At 51.1% G+C, this 22,458-nt stretch overlaps 1 protein-coding gene across 3 annotated transcripts in view; it reads left to right on the top strand.

Annotated features, from left to right (window-relative positions):
* MAPK4 (mitogen-activated protein kinase 4) overlaps nt 1–22,236 on the top strand; it is a 166,582-nt gene extending 144,346 nt beyond the window's left edge. The window contains exons 3-6 of one of the 3 annotated variants that reach the window (XM_030810421.1): nt 5,223–5,367; nt 12,375–12,536; nt 16,391–16,604; nt 19,583–22,236. In XM_030810421.1, the coding sequence (XP_030666281.1) occupies nt 5,223–5,367; nt 12,375–12,536; nt 16,391–16,604; nt 19,583–20,279 (1,218 nt within the window). In that variant the 3' untranslated portion in view covers nt 20,280–22,236. The remainder of the gene's footprint in view (nt 1–5,222; nt 5,368–12,374; nt 12,537–16,390; nt 16,605–19,582) is intronic. The other 2 variants (XM_030810420.1, XM_030810422.1) reach the window with 2 other exon arrangements.
* The last annotated feature ends 222 nt before the right edge of the window (nt 22,237–22,458 follow it).

Genomic DNA, 22,458 nt, shown 5'->3' with positions numbered 1-22,458 from the left:
CACACAGGGCCTGAAGTGTCCAACAAGGGCCTGCAGGCCTATGGGAACTTATATGAGCTTTTGGTTGATTTCCATGGAAACCTGGGAAGAGATGGTGAATTTCAGGATCTGTCCAGGATCCTCCAGAGGGTGGAGTGGGGAAGGGGCAGCCCTGAAAGGGGATCAGCAGATCAGCATTTAGGGCATCTTAGAAGTTTATGAAAATTCAGTGCAGCCGATTTAGCCGAACTAGTTCTTCACACATGTTTACTTTAGCTGCATAATAGAACGTGCCAGATGATTTACCAGTGATTGCGATGTGAGCCAGGCTTTGTGATGTGTTCCCTCCCTCAATTTGAGAGAGTCCCTGCTGCATGCTTTCCTGGAAATGAGTTTAATGGAATGAGTTTGCTATTTGGCTGTGGTATTATTCCTTTTTAAAAAAGGTTTCTCACGTGCCTCATATGTACATTGGCACAGATAAGAATTATGCCTTCAGAGGGAGATGACTACAGAAGAGAGGCTGTATATGTCTGCTTCAGCGGGACCTCTGGGAGGATGTTGTTCTTCTAAATGATCTTTTGATGAGTGTCTGTAACTCCAAAGAATTAACCCCTATTATAGGTCAGTCTGCTGCTCAGTTTGAGAAATCTGCCTGGCCTGTAAGTAAAGCAAATCATAATTTCTTAGGGCAGGCCAGTATCATAAAGACCATCTAGGGACTTGCTGGTCCAAGTGTGGTCATCTGAACGGCAACATCAGCATCACCTTGTTTAGACTGAGAAATGGAATCTGCGCTTAACCACTCAAGGTCCTCAAGGGATCTGAGAGCACCCCAAAGTTTGAGAAGCCAAGCTTTAGGGCCTCCACCAGGAAGACGGTTTTGGCACATCTCTCCATGAGACTGTCTGTTCTGTGCTTGGACCCTCTGCTTGTCTAGACAGCCCAGGCCCCCACGGAAAGCCCTGGCAGCCTTAGAAGTCTCTCTTATGTGCGAGGCAGTGGAGCCCTCTATTCAGATCAAAGGCGTTACATCTGCACATCCTGGGGTTGAATTCCAGCTGTGCCACTTATAGCCTGTGTGAGTATGGACAGGCTGCTTACCCTCTCTGTGCCTCAGTTTCCTCCCTGTAAAATAACTATGATGAGAGTCCCTACCTCATGGGATTGCTGTGAGGATGAAATGAGTTAATCCATTTAAAGCAGATAAAACAGTCTGAGGAGCTCAATAAATGTTAGCTGGTATTATCATGTCGCATAGATTTCTGTCTCACACATTGGCTCTCAGCTGTCCCCAGAGCCTCAGAGAACAAGCTTAGCTCCTCTTCTACATGACAGCCTTGCAAATGTCTACAGGCAGCTGTCACGCCCACCCCTTCCATGTCCTGCAGACTAAAATTGCTGGGTTCCCGTGAGACAGGCCTTTGATTTCTACTGCTCCTCCACCAGGAGGGCTCCTGAGAACCCAGTCCCCTGAAAGAATCACAGTGTCCCTGCCACAGTGTCACTTTTCCCCTAAGTTTTTCTTCTTCCAAGGAAGTGCAGTGCCAGGGGCCTTCCTGAGGCCTTCCTGAGTCCATTAATCTCCTGCTCTCCAGACTGCCCGGGGAATTGGCGGAAGCGTGATGGGGTGGAGAGGGAGCACGGAGCCTGCAGCCTCCTTGCTCCACCAGTGCCCACCTGCTAGTAAGACTTGCAAGGGCCCCACTAGGGGTGCAGGCCTGCCCAGGCTAATTAGAAAAGCAGAGACACACGTGGCCCATCTGCAACCTATGCTGAAACGCCTTCTGCACTAGGAGGGGGGTATTCGCCTCCCCTGGGGAGCTCATTCAAGATGGAGATTGGAGGACTCCAAGTCTGCAGCTCTGAGTGGTCTGCACACTCACAAGCACGTCACTGGGGATGGGGGAAGGCTTGGCAGTATGAAAGTGATGAGTGCAGGAGCCAGACACCCCTGACCACTTCCCAGTTACAGCACCTTGAACCAGTCATTTTACTACTCTGTGAAGGGCCTGCATCAAATTCATGTAAAATACTAACACAGTGCTGGGCACAGGGTAAGTCCCACAGAAATGTTGGCCATGGTTACTTCCTGGTCCTTGCATTTTTTTCATATTAACATTTCATCTCTCTAACCATGTGAAATGCTCTTTGAAGACAAGGGATGATCTTAATCGTTTTCCCATCCTTCACACAGGGACAGACACATTAGCCTCCCAGGACACATTGCAGAAACTTCTGGTTGGGAAGGCGAGGCTGTCAGAGACTCTCATCATCCTAGCCTGGAAACAGGGGCAGCCGTAAACATTGCTTCAGCATGAAAGGAAAAGCAACCCTTCCCACCCTGTCCTCACCCCCCAGAGCTAAAGTTGACTGGGCTTTTATTCTTGGAGAATGTTGTCTCATTTAAATTCACCATACCATACCAGGCCAGGCGCAGTGGCTCACGACTGTAATCCCAGCATTTTGGAAGACTGAGGTGGGAGGATAGCTTGAGCTCAAGAGTTCAAAACCAGCTTGGGCAATATGGCAAAACCCTATCTCTATAAAAAATACAAAAATTAGCCGAGTGTGATGGTGTGTGCCTGTAGTCTCAGCTACTTGGGAGGCTGAGATGGGAGGATCGCTTGAAGCCAGGAGGCGGAGGTTGCAGAGAGCCGAGATGGCGCCACTGCACTCCAGCCTGGGCAACAGAGTGAGACCCTGTCTCAAATAAATAGGCCGGGTGCGGTGGCTAACGCCTGTAATCCCAGCACTTTGGGAGGCCGAGGTGGGCGGAAATCGAGGTCAGGAGATGGAGACCATCCCGGCGAACACGGTGAAACCCCATCTCTACTAAAAATACAAAAAAAAAAATTAGCTGGGCGTGGTGGCAGGCACCTACAGTCCCAGCTACTCAGGAGGCTGAGGCAGGAGAGTGGCGTGAGCCCGGGAGGCGGAGCTTACAGTGAGCAGAGCTAGCACAACTGCACGCCAGCCTGGGCGACAGAGTGAGACTCCGTCTCTAAATAAATAAATAAATAAATAAATAAATTCATCATACCCGTGAGGGATTAGTAGGCACATTATCATTAAAGGGTGTAGTAGAAAGTTTATTGGATTGAGCCTTCTCCCCCAACCTTCCAACTCCCACATGCAAGAGATCAGGCAGTGGGGGCACAGCAAGGGCAGGCACAGGAGACTTGGCTCCAGATCAGAACTGGTGACCACCCAGCACGGGCTTGCTGGAGCAGCTCGGAGTGCCCACCCTTCTGGAGTGACTTTGATCCAGGCTGTTCTGAATTCCCTGGCAGGCAGCTGGGATCGAGGGCTGCTTCCCTGCCGCCTCTGCAAAGAGAATGCTCAGAGCTTTAATTATACCTTCTCTCTAGATCCTTCGGGGGCCCCTAATTATGCTCCTCACATGGCAGCTGCTGCTAGATTATTTCCCAAACACCTTTGAAGCTTTTAAAGTCAAAGCCTCCCATGGGCTATGCATGACTCTAAAGGGACAGCAAAATGGGTGGATGGGAGCAATAGCTGACGAAGGTCCCAAGGCCCCTTAAAAGGGTCTAGAAAGGAAACCATGTTCATCTGCCTCCCAGTGGGAACAAGGTGGCAGGAGGAAAGAGACGATTAGGAAGGGGCCACTCCCATCTTGTTTCTTGTGCTCTGAGTGGTGGTCACAGAGAACTGTGGGAGTGTGCACTTCATGTCTTCTCAGAGCAGTGATGTCACAAAGCCTCACACAAGAGGCTGGCCCCAGCTGGCCTGCAACAGCCGCATGCAGACGCACCCACTTGTGTGCCGAGTGTGCCTGCTGTCCTGCTCACTCCCTCCTTGGCCATCCTGTGCATGGGCATGCCCCGCTTGGGGAGACCGGGTCTGATTACAGAGACATGATCCTCTCTACATCCAAATGGAGCTGAAACTATCCTCACCCCGCAGCCTTGGGCAGAAGGCTATTTGAAGATTTTTTTTGAGCCAATATACTTATTGATTTGAGCTCTTTTAATAAAATTGGGTCTCCACTTCTGAGTATTCTTTAAAGATTTTTTTTTTTTTTGTAGAAAATTATCCTAAATTTCACCCCATCCACTCGACTGCAACTCCTCTCTTGAATTCTGATCACCAGTACCATGTTGTGGGCCCCAGAACCTCTCCCATTCAGACACCCAGGGCTCAGCTCAGCTGACAGGAGGACCCTGGTCCACTGTGTCTGCCCCTAGACCTGGGAATGGAGCTTCCCATATATTCCCATCTCCCCTTCCTGGGGCTTCTCTTGCACCAGCTTGGCAGAAGACACTGCACCTTCCCAAATTCTTCTCAGCCCTGTGGCTTCTGAAACATATCAACAAATCCCCTTTAAGGGCCAGGCGCAGTGGCTTATGCCTGTAATCCCAGCACTTCGAAAGGCCGAGGTGGGCAGACTGCGTGAGCTCAGGAGTTTGAGACCAGCTTGGGCAACATGACGAAACCCCATCTCTACAAAACATACAAAAATTAACTGGGTGTATTGGTGTGCGCCTGTGGTCCCAGCTCCTTGGGAGGCTGAGGTGGGAGGATCCCGTGAGCCTGGGAGGCAGAGGTTGTAGTGAGCCACTGTTGCACCACTGCATCCCAGCTTGGGTGACAGAATGCGAGAACCTGTATCAAAGAAAACAAAAACAAACAAAAAATCCTCTTTATGTTTTTTAAAAGACTGTGAAGAACAAGTAACCATAGGAAGATAGTTAGGAGTTAAAAATTCAGGAGGTTCTTGTTTTTCATTTAAAAAAAAAAAAAAGGAAGAGCTGGAAAGAAACTTTCTTAGCTCCTGTCATGACCTGGTCTGCTACTTCTGAGATTCATCCACTGGATAAAGAAAACACCAGTGTCTCATGGTTACTCTGTTGCTGGCAGTAATGAACTTGAGCAGAGCTCCTGTTTATCCATCTTCTTACTCGACAAGGGCAGAGTTACATCAAGGTGGGGTGGGAAATCATTTCTTCTGAAATATTGATAACCTGAATTCCTTTCTACAAAGGAGAACCCTTGGATCTCATAAGATTCTCTCACCAAAGCATTTGAACCCCACAAACCAGGCCCAGCCCCTCTAACCAGACCTCTGTTCACTCATGCTCCTTCAAGATCAATGGGAAAGGGGCAAGAATGAAAGGGACCCTGAAAGAGGTCTGTTTCATGCGAGGGGAAACTGGAAGAGGCGTGGGAGGAAGGGTATCCAAAAATGACTGATCAGTGGAACCAGAAATTTTGTCTTTCAGGGTTATCTGTCAGAAGGGTTGGTAACAAAGTGGTACCGTTCCCCACGACTGCTCCTCTCCCCCAATAACTACACAAAAGCCATCGACATGTGGGCCGCCGGCTGCATCCTGGCTGAGATGCTTACAGGGAGAATGCTCTTTGCTGGTGAGTTGCTAACTATGCCACCTTCCTTCTCATCTGGTGTCGTTCCATAGAAAGGGGAACTGAGTGCAAAACACTTACAATCACAAGACATGCTCATGTTTTGCTGAAATTACTTCTGTGGCATTTATGAAACTATTTGGAGGCACCTTATTATATTGTCAGGCAAAAATACTGGAGAGGCTGAAAAAATAGTAGCCTTTTGAGCACAGAAGTTTTTGCAATCAAGTAACTACTTTGCTATGACCTAAATGCTTGTGTTCCCCTAACATTCACAGGTTGAAATCCTAACCCCCAAGGTGATGCTATTAGGAGGTGGAGACTTTGGAAGGTGATTAGGTCATGAGGATGGAGCCCTCATGAATGGGATTAGTGCCCTTGTAAATGAGGCTGGAGGGAGCTTGTTTGCACCTTCCACTGTGTAAGGACACACTGAGACGGCATCATCTATGAGGTATGGGCCTCTCACTGGACACCGAATCTGCCATCTCCTTAATATTGGATTTTCTAGCCTCTATAACTGTGAGAAATAAGTGTTTGTTGTTTATATGCCACCTAGGCTATGGTACTTTGTTATGGCAGCCTGAATGGACTTAGACACACTTATACTCAAACATCTTGAGACTGATGGCTGCAAACACACACACCCTACATTTTTAGCCACTTCCTTCTCCCTCCCTGCCACTGTTCCCTGTCCTTCAGCCACACCAAGTGACCCACTGTTTTCCTAATCTATCATCATTTTTTGTTCACTTTGGCAGAAAGACCTCCTTCTCTGCTTAGAAAACTCCTATTGAACCTTCAAAACCCAGCTTATGTCTTGTCTTCCACGATGTCTCTCCTAATTCCCCAGGGCATGAGTCATCCTTCTTGGCTCTCCCATTGCACTTCATACTCATTCTCGCACTCTCCCTCTTTGCTTGGAAGAGCACTTGCTCTCTCTCTTCACTCCCTCTCTTCCATTCTCTCCTCACTCTGCAGTGTGGCTCACTCCCCCTCCATCTGTCTGAAGCTGTTCTGACCCAAACTGCCATGTTCTTAATCCAGGGAACCCATTTCAGCCTCATTCTGTGGCAGTAGTCAGCGATGATAGTCACCTCCTTCTTGAAACCCTCTGCTCCCTGGGTCTCCTCCTCCCTCTCTGGCAAGCCCCCCTCAGTTGCTTCTCAACCGCCATGAGCTCTACTTCCTCTGCACTATGTCCCTCAGCCCTTCCCAAGTTTCCACACTCAGCCCTAAATGCTGCTGTCACTTACTCAAATAATTTTCATCCACCCCCTCCACCCAGGCTAACTTTGCAGAGGCTGGAAGCCCAGAAATGTTCCAAACCACCATTGGTAGAGGACCATGGTGAGGCCAGTCTCCACATGCTCTGGCTGCAGCATGGCAGACAGAGCCCTGTGGGCCTGCCTCCTTGCCACCTGTCCTCTGCCTGGATTCCATACCCCTACAGAACTCTGGGCCTCATATCTGGTCCTCCTGCCTGACCTCTCTTCTCAGTGCTTGCAGCCCTGCCCTGTCCTAACCACACTGTCTTGGCCTCAGCCTCCCTGTGAGTGGTCTCCCCGTGGAGTGCTCTCCCTGCCTCCTCAGCCTACCCTGCTTCTCAGGGGACACCATCTCCCCTCGGTTTTTTTGAGTTGAGGCCATCCTTTCTCCCATGCCCTGTACACAGAGCGGGATAGAGCCTCTGCATCCTCCTTGCTCACCATTGCTTGCCTGCTCTTAATAAAGCAGCCCTCCTCTGTGGCCCACCAGATGGCCCTTCCTCTTCTCTACCTTGTCCTCCCGTGCCAGCACCTCATCTCGTCTCCCGTCATCCCCCACACTGAGGCTGTTGGCACCGCGTCACAGCCTCCCTCTCCACAGTTGGTCCCACATCATTCTGGCTGTGAGACTGATGTGGCTCACTTATCTACTATCCTGGCCACAGAGCCCCACATCCTCAGTTCCTGGGACCTCACTGCCCTTGTTGTCAGCCTGTCCTCCCCACATCCACCCTGGACTTTGTGTCATCACCCAGAGCTGCTCAGGGGAGGAGAGATCTGAAGCGAGTATCAGAGTGGCAGACGGTGGGAAGCTGAGTGTCCAGGGAACGGAAAAGGACATGAAAGCTGGAAGGCCTGAGAAGTCCCCACCCACCTCCTTGCTTGATCAGTGACTGCAGTGTGGCCCAGCGGGAGCGTGTTTTCTCTTGGCAGTCAGCTCACAGGAGGCATGGCCAGCACTCATAGCCTGCATTGGTAGGCCTAGGCTCCTGGGGCTACCCCACCCTTCCATGTTGGGAAGGGAGGGGGAGAGAGAGGGAGTAGGATAGCCTTACCCCAGCCCCCTTTCAGAACCCCAAGACCTAGTAAGATTCTCCCCACTAAAGCCCCTGAATCCCACAAAATATAAGACAGCAGTGGCCCTTCTGGTATCCCCTAAGAGCAAAGGTGTGTCCCTAGTATCCCTGTGGGCTCCCTCCACCCTGAAATCTCTGTCTACAAACCTGAGCTTGCAAGTGGCAGGGCTACTTGAGATTCCCTGCGGCCCCACGGGGAGCTGACAATCTCAGTTGCTGGCCTGTTGTTCTTGTTCACTGTAGAGTGACCACATACGGGCAGCTAGTGTAATAATTAGCTCATGGGCACTGCAGACCGCCTAAGCCTACAGGTGAAAAGGAGCTGTCACTCCCTGTCAAAGCCCCTGGCTCTCACAGCTGCTCATCTGCTGTGTGCACAGAACATAGTGCTAAGGATGGGGAGAGGGATTGCTGTGGGACAAAGGGACAGTGAGGAGGCAGGGGAGGAAAGTCAGACAAGGCCCTCTCCAGGGAACTTGGGGTCTTGAGACAGAATTCTAGATGCCAGCCCTAGAAGGGGCCCGGGACAGCCCACCTCTTGTTTAACAGGTGATTTGGTTTCAAATAATGCAGGGTGGGAAAATGAGCTCAGAGAAGAAGAAATGGCTACCAGAGGCCTTTCTGAGGGAACACCAGCAGGACATTAAGAGAAAGCCATGTCTGAATAGCTAAGAAAGTCTTTATTGTGTGTTTCGTTTTTGTTTTGAGACAGAGTCTCGTGCTGTCCCCCAGGCTGGAGTGCAACGGCATGATCTTGGCTCACTGTGACCTCCACCCCCCATTTCAAGCGATTCTCATGTCTCAGCCTCCCGAGTAGCTGGGATTACAGGCATGTGCCACCACACCCAGCTAATTTTCTATTTTTAGTAGAGATGGAGTTTTGCCATGTTGGCCAGGCTGGTCTCAAACGTCTGACCTCAAATCATCCACCTGCCTCAGTCTCCCAAAGTGCTGGATTACAGGCATGAGCCACTGCACCCAGCCTGCCAAGAAAATATTTATATTGGGCACGGTTAAATCTTAGGTGCCATAGGAGCAGATTTATCTAATAAGGAGTAATGAGAGACCCAGAAAATGTCATCTCTCAATCACAGCAATGAGGGAATTATTCAGTGCTATGCTGGGCTAGTCACTCTTTCATTCATGATGCTAACTTCTTCCAGTAAGTATTTAAAATACAAGCTATAGTGTTCTCACTCATAGGTGGGAATTGAACAATGAGAACTCATGGACACAGGAAGGGGAACATCATACTCTGGGGACTGTTGTGGGGTGGGGGGAGGGGGAGGGACAGCATTAGGAGATATACCTAATGCTAAATGACGAGTTAATGGGTGCAGCAAAACAACATGGCACATGGATACATATGTAACAAACCTGCACATTGTGCACATGTACCCTAAAACCTAAAGTATAATAATAAAAATAAATAAATAAATAAAATAAAATACATGCTATATATAAAACATATATTAATATGATATGTTAATACTAACTATATGTTAATGTAACATTAAGTAACAAGAAAAGGTAAAATAGGTTGGGCATGGTGGTTCACGTCTGTAATCCCAGCACTTTGGAAGGCCGAAGCGGGCAGATTGCCTGAGGTCAGGAGTTCGAGACCAGTCTGGCCAACATGGTGAAACCCCGTCTCTACTAAAAATACAAAAAAATTAGCTGGGCATGGTGGCATGCACCTGTAATCCCAGGTACTTGGGAAGCTGAGGCAGGGGAATTGCTTGAACCAGGAAGGTGGAGGTTCCAGTGAGCCGAGATCATGCCACTGCACTCCAGCCTGGGCAACAGAGCAAGACTCCGTCTCAAAAAAAAAAAAAAAAAAAAGGTAAAATAAAAACAATGACAGGAAAGTCAGATGAAGCTGAAGTCAGGGCTTATGTCCAAGCATTTAGGCCCTGAGTACAAACATCTTCATTTGCCCCTGGACTCTCAGGAGCCCCTACAGTTTTCCCTCTGGTGGATTTTGTGCTTTGGGTGGCTCCTTGACCACGTGCTGGGGATACAAGCCTGAGTAAGACATAGTCTCTGTCCTCAAAGGTCTGATGGTCCAGCGAGGGACATAAAAGGGTTAAACACACACAAAAAACTAATACACAGTGAACCTATCTGTGCCCAGGGTGAGCCATCCTGCTATCTTATTTTTCCAACTGAAATTGCACAGACCTCCCAGTTCCATATTTTCCAGCCAATTCAAGGCAGGGGAGAAAGGAGGAACAGGTGGGAGAGAGGTCTCACCCTGGACTCTGACTCAAAGATTCTTCCCACTCCAGCCATAGCCACTAAGCCCTGGATAGCTCAACATCCCTGGCCCTGCCACCACGATCTGGGTCATAGGTGCCTGGCTGCCTCCGTTCTCCCGGCCTTGAACCCTCAGCTCATAGGGCTCTGCTCCAGCTGCCCTTCCATCAGGCTGACAACCTTCAGGCCAGACGGAGGAGAGCTGGGCTTCTCCATGCCACAGCAGGCAGGTGACTCACCGAGAGCCCAGACAAGACTGTATAATCCACAGTCTATTGGCTTCTCATCTTCAGGCTCACTGTCTGTGGTCACGAGATGCTTGCAGTCGCTTTCAGGTTCTCATGCAGTAGTGTCCAACGAAGAAAGGTAGGGAGGGGTCAGCCAGGGCAGCAAAACAGCTCTCCTCGCATTTCTCTCTTACCAGGGAGGAACATCTTCCCTGGAAGTCCTTCCAGGAGATTCCTGTCCCTGTTTGATTGAATCACATGGCCTCCCCTTGTTGCAAGAGAGGCAGGGAAGGCAACAGCTGGTGTGACATGGAAAGGACCTTTCAGTAGGAAATGGACATTGACCATAGTATCCTCCATGCTTCACACCTTCTCCCATTTTCAGTGGTGGCTTAGTAGACTCAGTGTTAAGATGCCTCCCCCAAGTGACGTCTGTCACAAAGAATCACTCAGGGATGATTAGGACATAAATCCCCAAGGTGGAATTATTCCATCAGCTTCTCTCAAAGCCACTCTTCCCCGCTCCTAGAAGCAAAGGAAGTCAAGAGTTATTAAACATCTGCTACAAGCAAGGTATTTCTCCTGGAGCCTTCATCTGCCAACACACTCGACTCCTTATAATACTCATTCCAAGTATAAATAATCATCCTCATTCCACAAGGGGTGGGGGAGCTAGGTCTGCCTCCAGGGCTGTCTGCCACCAAAGCTCTTGCTTTCTGCCCCAGGCCATGGATTCCCAGGGAGGCCCCACTGGCTGCCTCCCATATGACACCATTGATCTCGGGCAGGAGCAGACAAGTGAAAGAGGCTCATTCTCTGCCCCCGCCCCCACTGTGGTTGAAGAAGCTACTCCAAGCAGAAGGTTGTGTATTACTGATTTGTGTGTCACACAGGAGAGGGGTAAGGGGCTTGGGAGCAAGGTCCCACCATCTCTGTCTGCAGCTTGATCACCCATTGACCTCATGGTCCCCTGGTGAGTGGTGTGGAGTACACATTTAGAGACAGGACCCCACAGGGGGCTTCCAGAGTACTGAACTGACCCAATGAGTCCACTGCAGGGAGAGGCCAAAAGGACCTCTTCAGGAGAGAGCCTGAGGCTGCAGGCACTTCCTTGGTCAGTATTCACATGTGCTTAGGGCCACACAGGGAACTTCGGGGGGGACCTGGGAGAGCCCTCATCCTAGGCTGGATGATGGGAAGACTGGAATCCCATGGGAATTCATGGCAAGGGGAGGGCCCTCTGTGCAGCTGGATGGGCAAGGAAGACTTCTTGAGGAAGGAGAGGTACGGCTGAGGTTTTAACCTAGTACAGCTAAGTGGAAAGGCAACTCAATCAAAAAAGAGAAAATGGAAGTAACAGAAGAACAGCCTGGAGGTCAGAGAAGGACAGCAAGGAGACCCATCTGTCCAATGCCAGAAATGCCATATGGTGGCCAGTGGTTGCCTGGGTGTGGGAGATGAGTTGAGTTTCTGAGACAAAGACTGAAGCTTCTTATGAATGAAAACTATGCCTCGCCCATTCCCAGCATCCAGCGTGATGCCTGGCATGGAGAAGGTGCTCAATAAATAACTATTTATGGAATGAGGGAATGAATGCTTGAGTCCATCCTGTCCCACCAAAGTTGCCCTGCAAACTTGGCATAGCCTGCCTTCCTTCTTCCAAGGATCACAGAGGCCGTGTGCTCAAGACACATCCCAAACCCAATTTGTTATTCCTGATTTGTTTTTCTCTTGAAAGTTTCCTAGATGGAACCCTCTTAATTGGAAACCAAAAGGTATGGCTATTTCCAGCCTTAAAACTGTTTCTTCCCCATCCTAGTAAAGATTGTGCAGAGAGGCCTATGGGAAGTTGCACTTGGAAGGCCTTGAGCCAGGCTGTTCCCGTTCTTTGGTGCTGACTTATATCCAGCTGGTCTGAGACACAGAATGCTAGGGGCATAGATGGGGCCTTGCAGACTACCAGATTCAACCCCTTCTTTCTACTTTTGACAAAGCCAAGCCCCAGAGATGTCAGCCACCTGCCCACAGTTGTGCAGCAAATGAAGACCAGAACCCCGGTCCCAGCCCACTCCTGCCCCACTGCCCTGTGTTGTTCCTTCCAGAACACCTGGCACTGCTTTTGGGCTACTGCACACCACAGCCTCTTGGGCAGCACACTTAACCATCTGGCATTGCCTCCCCAGGGGCCCATGAGCTGGAGCAGATGCAACTCATCCTGGAGACCATCCCTGTAATCCGGGAGGAAGACAAGGACGAGCTGCTCAGGGTGATGCCTTCCTTTGTCAGCAGCACCTGGGAGGTGAAGAGGCCTCTGCGCAAGCTGCTCCCCGAAGTGAACAGTGAAGGTACCTGAGCCTGGCAGCCAGGCCAAGTGTCCTGGGAGGATGAGCTAGGCTCCACCTTGCGGGGTAGGGGGCAGGCAGGTCTCCTTCCAAAAGGGCAAAGCATGGTCCTTGGATATAAAAGTCAAGGCTCCCCTGCCAGTGGGCCTTTGCCCTAACTACTTCCAAGCTGTGGATGCTGGGCCTCAGGAGTCCATTAGGGGCAGTCATTAGTGTTCTACCCTTGTTTCTGCTGCATTTTGCTTCTCATCTTCCTCACTCACCTTCTTCCCTCTCTTTCCTTCATCCTCCCTCACGTTTTTGTCCTGGAAGGCATGGTGTGGTGCAAAGAACAGGAGCTTCCTCAGCCTGAGGGCAAGACCCAGGTCCCATTCCACCAGTGATGAGCTGCGTGGCCTCAGGCAAGGCCCTTTACTACTCAGGCTTACTCCCTCTACTGTATATTCAAGGCCTGGCAGGCCTGGGAAGAGGCCAAAGGCTCTAGTTGCCTCTAGCTCTCAGAGGCTCAGGAGACTCAGTCTAGGTGACAGCATCCCTCAGCAGCAGAAACTTCCATCTCGTGACAGGTGCAGAACAAGGGAGGCAAGCCCCAAGGCCACACTGGGAGCACTAATTCTGAGCTCCATTTATTACAGGACAGAAATAGACCAAAGGTGACGAATCTGGTGACAAAAACTCAGGTGCAGCACGGTGAAAGGTGGGCTCTGGATGAAGCAAGGTTGAGGGGCTCAGTGTCCTGCCCACCTGCCTCTCAATCTCCAGACATGCTCCTGAGAACCCTTCCAGAACCCCTGGGGCTCTGAGCAGCTCAGTTTGGAATCCTCTGGGCCAGAGGAAAGTGACAAGATTGTACAGAAGCTTCGTTATCTAAGAAATGCCTTAAAAACATCTGGGGAGGGTAAGCCTAGGGAGGAGGAGTTTCTGAGGGGCAGTGGCTTAGGAGTTAAGGTGAAGCTTGTACGGTAGCAGATAACCCTGAAATCTGCGTGGCTTAACCCACTTACAGTTTATTCATTGTTTACTTCACATCCAGGCAGAGTTGGGAGCGTGGATAGGCAGGGGAGGACGAGTGGCTGTGCCCGGGACCCAGGCCATCAGTTCTGCCATCTTCAGCAGGTGGCTTTCAAGGTCACCTCGGGCATTCCCTTCCAGCCAAAGCCAGGGGAAGAGAGAGCAGAGACTCTTGCGGGAGGTTTTTCTGGGTCAGGCCTGGAAGTAGGGTACACACAGCCCTTCCACCCCCATTCCATCAGCCCCAAGCACACAGCCATTTCTCACTGCAGGAGGGGCCGGGAAAGGCAGGCCAGCAGGGTGCCAGGATGAGGGAGTCACATGGGACATGACTGCTGCCTTGAAACAGGAGAGGGGAAATCGTGGGACAGAGAGGACATGCTGCTTTGGGGGAACCACTGAAGGCAGAGGTAGGCCCTAGGGTAGAAGTTAAAGGGGGATTTAAGTTTGATAAAAGGAAGAATTTTCTGGGCCAGGTGTGGTGGCTCATGCCTGTAATCGCAGCACTTTGGGAGGCCGAGGCGGGTGGATCTCTTGAGCCCAGGAGTTTCAGGCCAGCCTGGGCAACATAGGGAGACCCCGTCTCCACTAAAAATACAACATATTAGCTGGGCATGGTGGTGCACGCCTGTGGTCTCAGCTACTTGGGAGTCTGAGGCGGGAGGATCACCTGAACCTGGAAAGTTGAGGCTGCAGTGAGATGTATTCCCTTCACTGTACTCCAACCTAGATGGCAGAAGTCAGACCCTGTCTCAAAAAAAAAAAAACAAAAAAAGAAATGAAGAATTTCCTAGTGTTTGGGCTTCCCAGAAGTACCTGGGGACCTGTAGGAGGATCAGCTATCAGGGAGAGGGAAGAGCAGATTTTCATCCGTGATGGAGTCTGTGGAGCAGCTTTGGGGTTGGTACTTGCCTCTTTTTCTTTTGCGACAGGGTCTCGCTTGTCACCCAGGCTGGAGTGCAGTGGTATCATCACGGCTCACTACAACCTCAGCCTCGAGGGCTCAAGTGATCCTCCCACCTCAGCCTCCCGAGTAGCTGGCACCACAGGCATGCGCCACCTTGGCTGGCTAATTTTAAAATTTTTTTGTAGAGACAACCCACTACTGGCCCACCTGGCCAACTACTACTTGTCTTGCTAGAAACAAGCCCAGGGTGATCTCAAACTCCTAGGCTCAAGCAATCCTCCTGCCTTGGCCTCCCAAAGTCCTGGGATTACAGATATGAGCCACTGTCCCGGTGGTGGTACTCATCTTTTTTAAAGATGATAGTGCCTGCCTCAGTCTTTAGAGCTTTAATTCTCTCATTTCCTTGTCAAAAGGTCAAGTCAAGTCATGGCTGGGGCCAAAAAAGGGGCCAGAGGCCCAAAGAGAGAAAGACCTGCCCAGACTTGAAGCTGGGCCCTGCACTAGACTGCCTGATTCTTCCAGTCCTAGGAATTTGTCAGGCAGATCCTCTTTTAAGTTTGCAGCTCCAGACCCAGAAACACACTCTGAGCATCAGACTGTTCGGGGTGATCAGAGTTACTGGTGCTTAACTAATTTGGGGGTCTGGGGTTACATTGCAGCACTACGTCCTCCTGGGAGGCCAGTGACCTCCTGAATCCATAGATTTCCTGAATCACTGATGAATTTTCTTGCAAAGAGATCCAGGGCTGGTGTGAGGGGCAGGTTAAGGCCCACCAGGGAGTCCCTCGGAGGGATGGGCAGCCTGGGCCTTGAGCTCAGCTCCATTTCTCCCTCTCCATGTGGGCTGTAACATGAGGAGCCAAGTCATGATTTAAGCAGACCTCCAGAGACACTAGTGCTGAGAAGGAATCCAAACTTCTAGGCTAGACCTTGCCCTGAGATAACCCAGGGCAGAGCTCCAAGAGCAGAGCTCCCAGGGTACCCACCCCTGCTCAAGGGAAGGGCCACCAGTGCCTGTGTGCAGAGCTGCTATCTGCTGAATTCTGGCATACATTCGTGCTGGTTAGCAAACAGCCTCTCGCACAAGGCTTCTGAGTGTCCCTTCCCTTCCCCAGGTTCCCACTGCCCAGAACTCCCCCTTGATCCAGACATGAAAGGACTACTGCTTGGCAGAGCAGGGGAATTCAGCCTGGTTTTTCAGTATCTGTAATATCTATCCATCTATCAAGGCTGTCTGCCTTTGTTGAACTTCCAGGGGCAGCATATGGTAGGAAGAGCTCTGGATTCAGACCCAGGAGCTCTGGGCTGTGGAGACCCTGTCCCACCCCTCGACTGCAGCCTTCACCTTTCTCACTAAGGCTTTTTACTGCTGCACCTGGCACTCCAGCCTCAGGGCTTCCTCAGGAGCAGGCTCCTCCATCCCATTCCAGCAGCCCCTTAAGCCATGACAAAGGGAAGTTGGTATATAAATATCCCAGCTTCCCTGCCCCGCAAGGGGAACCACCTCTGAGTGTGGCCCACACTGTCTCTGGAGGATCCCAGATGCCCACAGGAGTAACCTGTCATGAGTGTGCCTTGTTCTGGTTCCCCCTCACTCCCCCACCTGTGCTTGCTGGGATCCCCCACCACATAGACTACCTACAACCCCAAGCCTTGTCTCTGGCTCTGTCTCTGGAGAAACCCAGGCTGAGGCTGGACCTTGAGCAAGTCACTTGATCCTCTGAGTCTGTTTAATTCATTTACAAAATCTAGAAGGCAGCATCTGCTTTGCCTTTGTCACTGGATTGTGACAAGGGTCTTGAGAAAGAAAATGGCTAAAAACCTTTTGACAAATGCAGAAGCACAGACACCAGCACAGAATGTCACCGTGCTGAGGAATCTCCTTCTGAGCTCAACAAGGGCAACAAATGACCTTCATGTCCGGCTTTGCTCCCTGCAGCCATCGACTTTCTGGAGAAGATCCTGACCTTTAACCCCATGGATCGCCTAACAGCTGAGATGGGGCTGCAACACCCCTACATGAGCCCATACTCGTGCCCTGAGGACGAGCCCACCTCGCAACACCCCTTCCGCATTGAGGATGAGATCGACGACATCGTGCTGATGGCCGCTAACCAGAGCCAGCTGTCCAACTGGGACACGTGCAGTTCCAGGTGCTTGCAGCCCTGGGTTCCAGAGCCCACATTTCCCTGTCCTCCCATCTCTATTTTGCCTCTAATTCTCCATGACCTTTCCCTCTGTCTCCCAAGTTGCATAGCTCATTGGACGACTTCTCCAGCTTAGCTTCCTGCCTTTCTCTTGTCCCCAGTAAATGACCAGTGTGAGCTGCACGTGTGGGTCAGAGGCCTTCCTTTCTGCAACACCCCCAGCTTCCCTCACCATGAGTCTACTGAACATGGGGTTCAATACAGTGCTCCCCAAGGATTTAGTGAACACCATGGTAGGAGCTCACTTCTAGCAGCCTGGGAACTTGCCCTTGAAAAGTAAACTGCAACAAGGCAAGGCAAAAAAACAAAGCAGAGATTACCATTACAAAACGCTATCCCATGTTTCATGTTGGTAACTCTTAAAAATGCCATTAAAGACCAGGTTCGGTGGCTCATACCTGTAATCCCAGCACTTTAGGAGGCCAAAGTGGGAGGATCGCTTGAGGCCAGTAGTTCCAGACCAGCCTGGGAAACAAAGCAAGACCCCATCTCTACAAATTTTTTTAATTAGCCAGGCATGGTGGCACACAGCTGTAGTCCCGGACACTGGGAAGGCTGAGGCTAGGGAATCCCTTGAGCCCAGAAGTTTGAGGTTGCAGAGTGAGACCCTGTCAAAAAAAAAAAAAAAAAAATGCCATTAACGGGGGCTACATTATTATTGCCCATTGACACACAAGGAAGCTTCAGCTCCAAGGTTAAGAGACTGGCATCATGTCACGCCCCTGATGGGCCTCTGCAATCTGCATCCATGTCAGACGCTGCTAAGCAATTATAGGACCATTTTCTGCTAAACTGGGCTTGGCTACAGAATCCTCAATAGGTGTCCCTGGAAGCCACTACCAATGAATCAGCGTTGGGTAGAAGATGTATTTTTAAACAATTTCTGCCTAGGCACGTAATGATCTCTTAGATCTTTTCCTGTTCTGACGTTCTTAGATCAGGCAGCTAAACATTTGGGCATCACCATCTGCTAATTCTGGGAGGGAGTGCTGGTAGCTGCTCAGTTTAGAAACAGCAGTCGAGGGCTCAAGCAGCTAGGACTCCGAGGGGGCCTAACTGGGAGTCCCACTGCCGGGGGAATGTGACAGCTAGTTACATAAGTGACAGATGAGCAATTTCTCCTTTTTAGTCATTTGACAGATGACAGGTTTCAGATTAAGGAGGCACTGAGGGAGGGCCAGGGCAACGCTGCTATTTTTGGACAGGTTTGCTGGCTTGTTGTTGTCAATTGTTGTTTTCAAGCATTGCCAACAAATAGAGATTAATGAAGACTCTGTCTTCTGCCACCCCTGAGGCAGGCCTGCCCTTGACTGTGGTTCCTGTGGCCCCATCCCCTTCCTCCAGAGAGCCTGGAGGCTCAGGGAGAGTCATCATATACTTTCTGCGACTGTGGCATAGGGTTGTGCCAGGAAAAACTGTCAGAGGATTTGTTGCTGCCTGACCACCCCTAAACCTGGTGCACCTCACCTGTGCTCCCGACCTTTGCCATCACACCTGCCCGAGGGAAGAGGATGACAAACGATCTTGTTGCTGTGGGCAAGCTACTTACTCTCTTGGAATGCTAGTTTCCCAACTGTAAAACGGGGGTGATAACACAAAGTCCACAGGGTTGCTATGAAGACTACAGATAATGTATGTTTGGCACTTGGAATACAGCAGCCAAGGGTCAGGGTCTTCACACACTCTTCCTCCTGGAAATCTCTGCCCAAGGCCACTCAATCAAGGAGGCAGAGCTCAGCTCTAGGAGAGATTTCTGCCCTAGCAGCATCACTGGGAGGCGGGCAGTGCTGAGGCCTTCCTATGCCTCTCCAGTCACACTCTGTGGGCTGCAGCTGCCAGGTCCATCCCACGCAGCCGAATCTGCCTCTCCTTGGTCTATCTGTTGGGCCTGCTCAGGGAGTAGCTGGCTGCAGACTGATGTCCTCTGTGCTCCTGCCTGCCCCACAACCCCAGGGTTCTACGTAGAGCACCCGCACAAGGAAGGGAGGGCTCCGCCAGAGCTGATGGCTCGCCTGTCTGCCCATCTGCCCTTCATTTGCTCTTGGCTAGCTGACTTCACTCTCCATGGCTGCAGAGCAGTCGAACAGGGCAGAATGCCAAAGATCTTCAGCTTCTCTGGAGGGTGTCTGTAATCTTTCTGTAGGTCCCACCTGCCCTGCATCAATGCAAGGTGCTATGGGGCCCCCAACCAGATCCACCAGGGCAGGGGTTCTCAGCCCTGGCTGTACCTTAGAATCACCTGGGGGGTCTTCAAAACATGCTGATACAGGGCCCCACCCTAGACCTACTCAGTCAGAATTGGCGCAAGGAAGCAGTGAGGCAGGCATGCTATTTTATTTTTAATTCCCCTATGTGACTCTAATCTGATCCAGGGTTGAGAAGCACTCACTGGAGCCTTGCTCCTCAAAATGTGGGTCCAAGGCCCAGCAGCATCAGAGCAGCTGGGAGCTTGTTAGAATCTCAGGCCCCATCTCAGATCTACACAATCAACATGTGCATTTTAGCAAGACCCGCAGGTGATTCATGCATCTATCAGCGTTTGAGAAGCATTGCGTAGGTGGATCCCCTGGAAAGTTTCATGAGGACAGGGACGTTTGTTTTGTTCACTGCTGTATTCAGTAATGTCTAGAACAGTGAGTGCTGGCGCATAGTAGGTGGGCAGGAAATATCTGCAGGGTTTTGAATGCGTACAAAAGAACACAAGAGTTAAGCCGAACAATCCATGTCCCCAGCTGAGCCCCCAAGGCTCGCCATTATCTGCCCATCACCCTCCCACCTTGAGGGATGGGGGTCGAAGGCAGGGGGGATCGGGAAGGAATGGAAGGCAGGTGTTTGAGTGGCAAACAGGGATTAGAGGGCTTGGCTCCCTCCCGGAAGTTACCTGACTCGGCCGTCCAATCACCGCTCTGTTTGTACCCTTGCAGGTACCCTGTGAGCCTGTCGTCGGACCTCGAGTGGCGACCCGACCGTTGCCAGGACGCCAGTGAGGTGCAGCGCGACCCGCGCGCGGGTTCGGCGCCACTGGCGGAGGACGTGCAGGTGGACCCGCGCAAGGACTCGCACAGCAGCTCCGAGCGCTTCCTAGAGCAGTCGCACTCGTCCATGGAGCGCGCCTTCGAGACCGACTACGGGCGCTCCTGCGACTACAAGGTGGGGTCGCCTTCCTACCTGGACAAGCTGCTGTGGCGCGACAACAAGCCACACCACTACTCGGAGCCCAAGCTCATCCTGGACCTGTCGCACTGGAAGCAGGCGGCCGGCGCGCCCCCTACGGCCACGGGGCTGGTAGACACGGGGGCGCGCGAGGACGAGCCGGCCAGCCTCTTCCTGGAGATCGCGCAGTGGGTCAAGAGCACGCAGGGCGGCCCCGAGCACGCTAGCCCGCCCGCCGAAGACCCCGAGCGCCGCTTGTCTGCCTCGCCCCCAGGCCGCCCGGCCCCGGTGGACGGCAGCGCCAGCCCCCAGTTCGACCTGGACGTGTTCATCTCCCGCGCCCTGAAGCTCTGCACCAAGCCCGAGGACCTGCCGGACAATAAACTGGGCGACCTCAATGGTGCGTGCATCCCCGAGCACCCTGGTGACCTCGTGCAGACCGAGGCCTTCTCCAAAGAAAGGTGGTGAGGGCGGAGGGGCCGCTCCAGGCCCCGCAGAGCAGGAGGCCCCCAGAGAAAGCCGGGGCTGGCAGGAGGCGGCCGCCCTTCCTGCCCCTCTCTGCTGCCTTGGGGTTAGCAGAACACGTGAAGGATCCGAGGAGCGAGAGGAATGTCCATTTCTTAAACTGCCTTAATAACTAGCCTTTAACCTCTGGGAGCGGGTTTGAACAGGACCCTGGCTTGGGGGTTGATCACTTTCCCAGCAAAGGGGAGACCACATGTGGTGCACAGGGAACAAACGGCCTTAGACAGCAGTCTGCGGGCCCCACCTGGGTGGCAGGATGCCGAGAAATCTTGCAGAGGTAGCTCCGAAACCATATGGCCCAACTAGCCTCAATTGACAGCTGAGGAAAGGCAATTAGGCCCAGAGACGCAGAGATACTCGCTTAAGATCACAGGCTTAGTGTGAGGCCAGTCTCCTGGCCCCCAGGCCAGGGTCTGTCCACTATAGAATGTCTTCCTCTACTGGGGTCGTTCTGGCTTTTTGCTTAGAAACTTGGTCTGAGATGTTTCTTCCCTGTCCATTACCGTTCGATGTTCTTTTATTCAGAGCAATGTTTCTTGTATTCTGAAACTAGAAACTGAACCAGTTTGTTTCTCCTAGTCACCAAGCATACTTTCCTCGCTCCCCGAGTACTTAAATGTTCTCATCTGTCGCACCCCTGTATTTGCCTCACCCCTGCATGGTCTGAAATCTTCGTTTCAGGTCAGAACAGCCTGGGGTCTGTGGGTAAAATCAGCCCTTCTCCCAGGCCTGTGCACACACCCCCTCAGTACTCCCTATGCACTTTCCTGACACGCAAAGACACAGCCCTCTTTCCCCAGTGGGGGTCCTACCCCAGTGAGGTTGAAGGCAGCAATTCCAAGAATCCCTCCAACCTCCCTGCCAGCACTCCTTCACCCCACAACCGGCCCCCCCAACTAACCACAGCGCCTCTCCAGACCTACCTCGGAACCTAATGTTCTCTGCACGAACTGCTCATTTGGAGGACAGCAGTGAGGTCCTGCCATAGAGCAAATGTGTTAGGAGAGAAGGTTTCACATGGGACCCACCATCCTTCATCAATACTTTCCAGAGTTTGATCATCCATTTAGCCTTGACAAACAGCAGACCCTACAGAAATGTGTTGGAGAGCACGTCATGACCTTGGGGTCAAGGAATCCAGAAAGGAAGATATGAAAGGAGGTGTGTCAACAGCGAGGGCTCTTAGGGGTCAGGCACCAGCATGGAGACCTCATGACAAAGGAAGGGACTCAAAGCAGCAATGCCCCTCATAGTGTAGGCTAAGGTGAGTTTGGTACATGCAAACCTGTGTGCTCACACAGAGAGCATGGGGTAATGGTGTGTAGACACAGGCCCTCTGCAGAAGCATGGGGTGGGGACACTGACAGCCCCTATGTGGTCCCCAGGAACATTCTACCATTTCTGCCACTGGTATTCAGCTCCTTCTCTTCCCCCAACACTCCCAAAGATAGCCACAGAAAGTCCAGCCAGTCTGTAGGTAGAGGATGCCCCCAGTTGGTCTTGGGCTGCATTCATCCTCACATCACAGCACCTTAAATCTAATCAGCAAACTATAATTTATACATTGAAACCTGCAACACATTAGAAACTTATATTTAAAGACAGAATTAATCACACTGACCAACTTTTAAATGGAAAATATGTAAATAGGAAGTGTTTCGGTTATTTTGTTTTTTCTTTAAGAAAAAGAAATGTACACAACTCCTCATGTGCCATTTTGTCCTCAGAGGGCGGCTTTACTTTTTTTGGTAAAGGAACAAGCTGCTGGCCTTGACCAGGAGTTCGTATATAACTGTTATTACAGAGGAATTGTTATAACTACTAATGTTTTTAAAAAAATCTATTAAACATTATTAAACTTGATCAGTTCAGGCCAAATAAAGTTTTATTGGAACACAGATTTATTTATGTATTATTCATTTATGTATTATCTGATCCTGTCTTTGAGAGTACTAAGAGCCTAGCTGGCTTTTCCCTGCGCCCATGAAGGTCACTGTATTTGAGGGTGGGGGAAGGACTGGGGAGGGGAGAATCTACAAAGATTGGTAATCAGGAGGTGATTCCAGAATCATCTGGTGAGGCCTGGCGTCCATATTGTGAATTTCAAACTATATCTTGGAGC

The sequence above is a fragment of the Nomascus leucogenys genome, chromosome 4 (genome assembly GCF_006542625.1).
Source record: "Nomascus leucogenys isolate Asia chromosome 4, Asia_NLE_v1, whole genome shotgun sequence".
Classification (NCBI taxonomy): domain Eukaryota; kingdom Metazoa; phylum Chordata; class Mammalia; order Primates; family Hylobatidae; genus Nomascus; species Nomascus leucogenys.
Note: the sequence above shows the minus strand (reverse complement) of the source record. Positions and strands in the feature narration are given on the sequence as shown.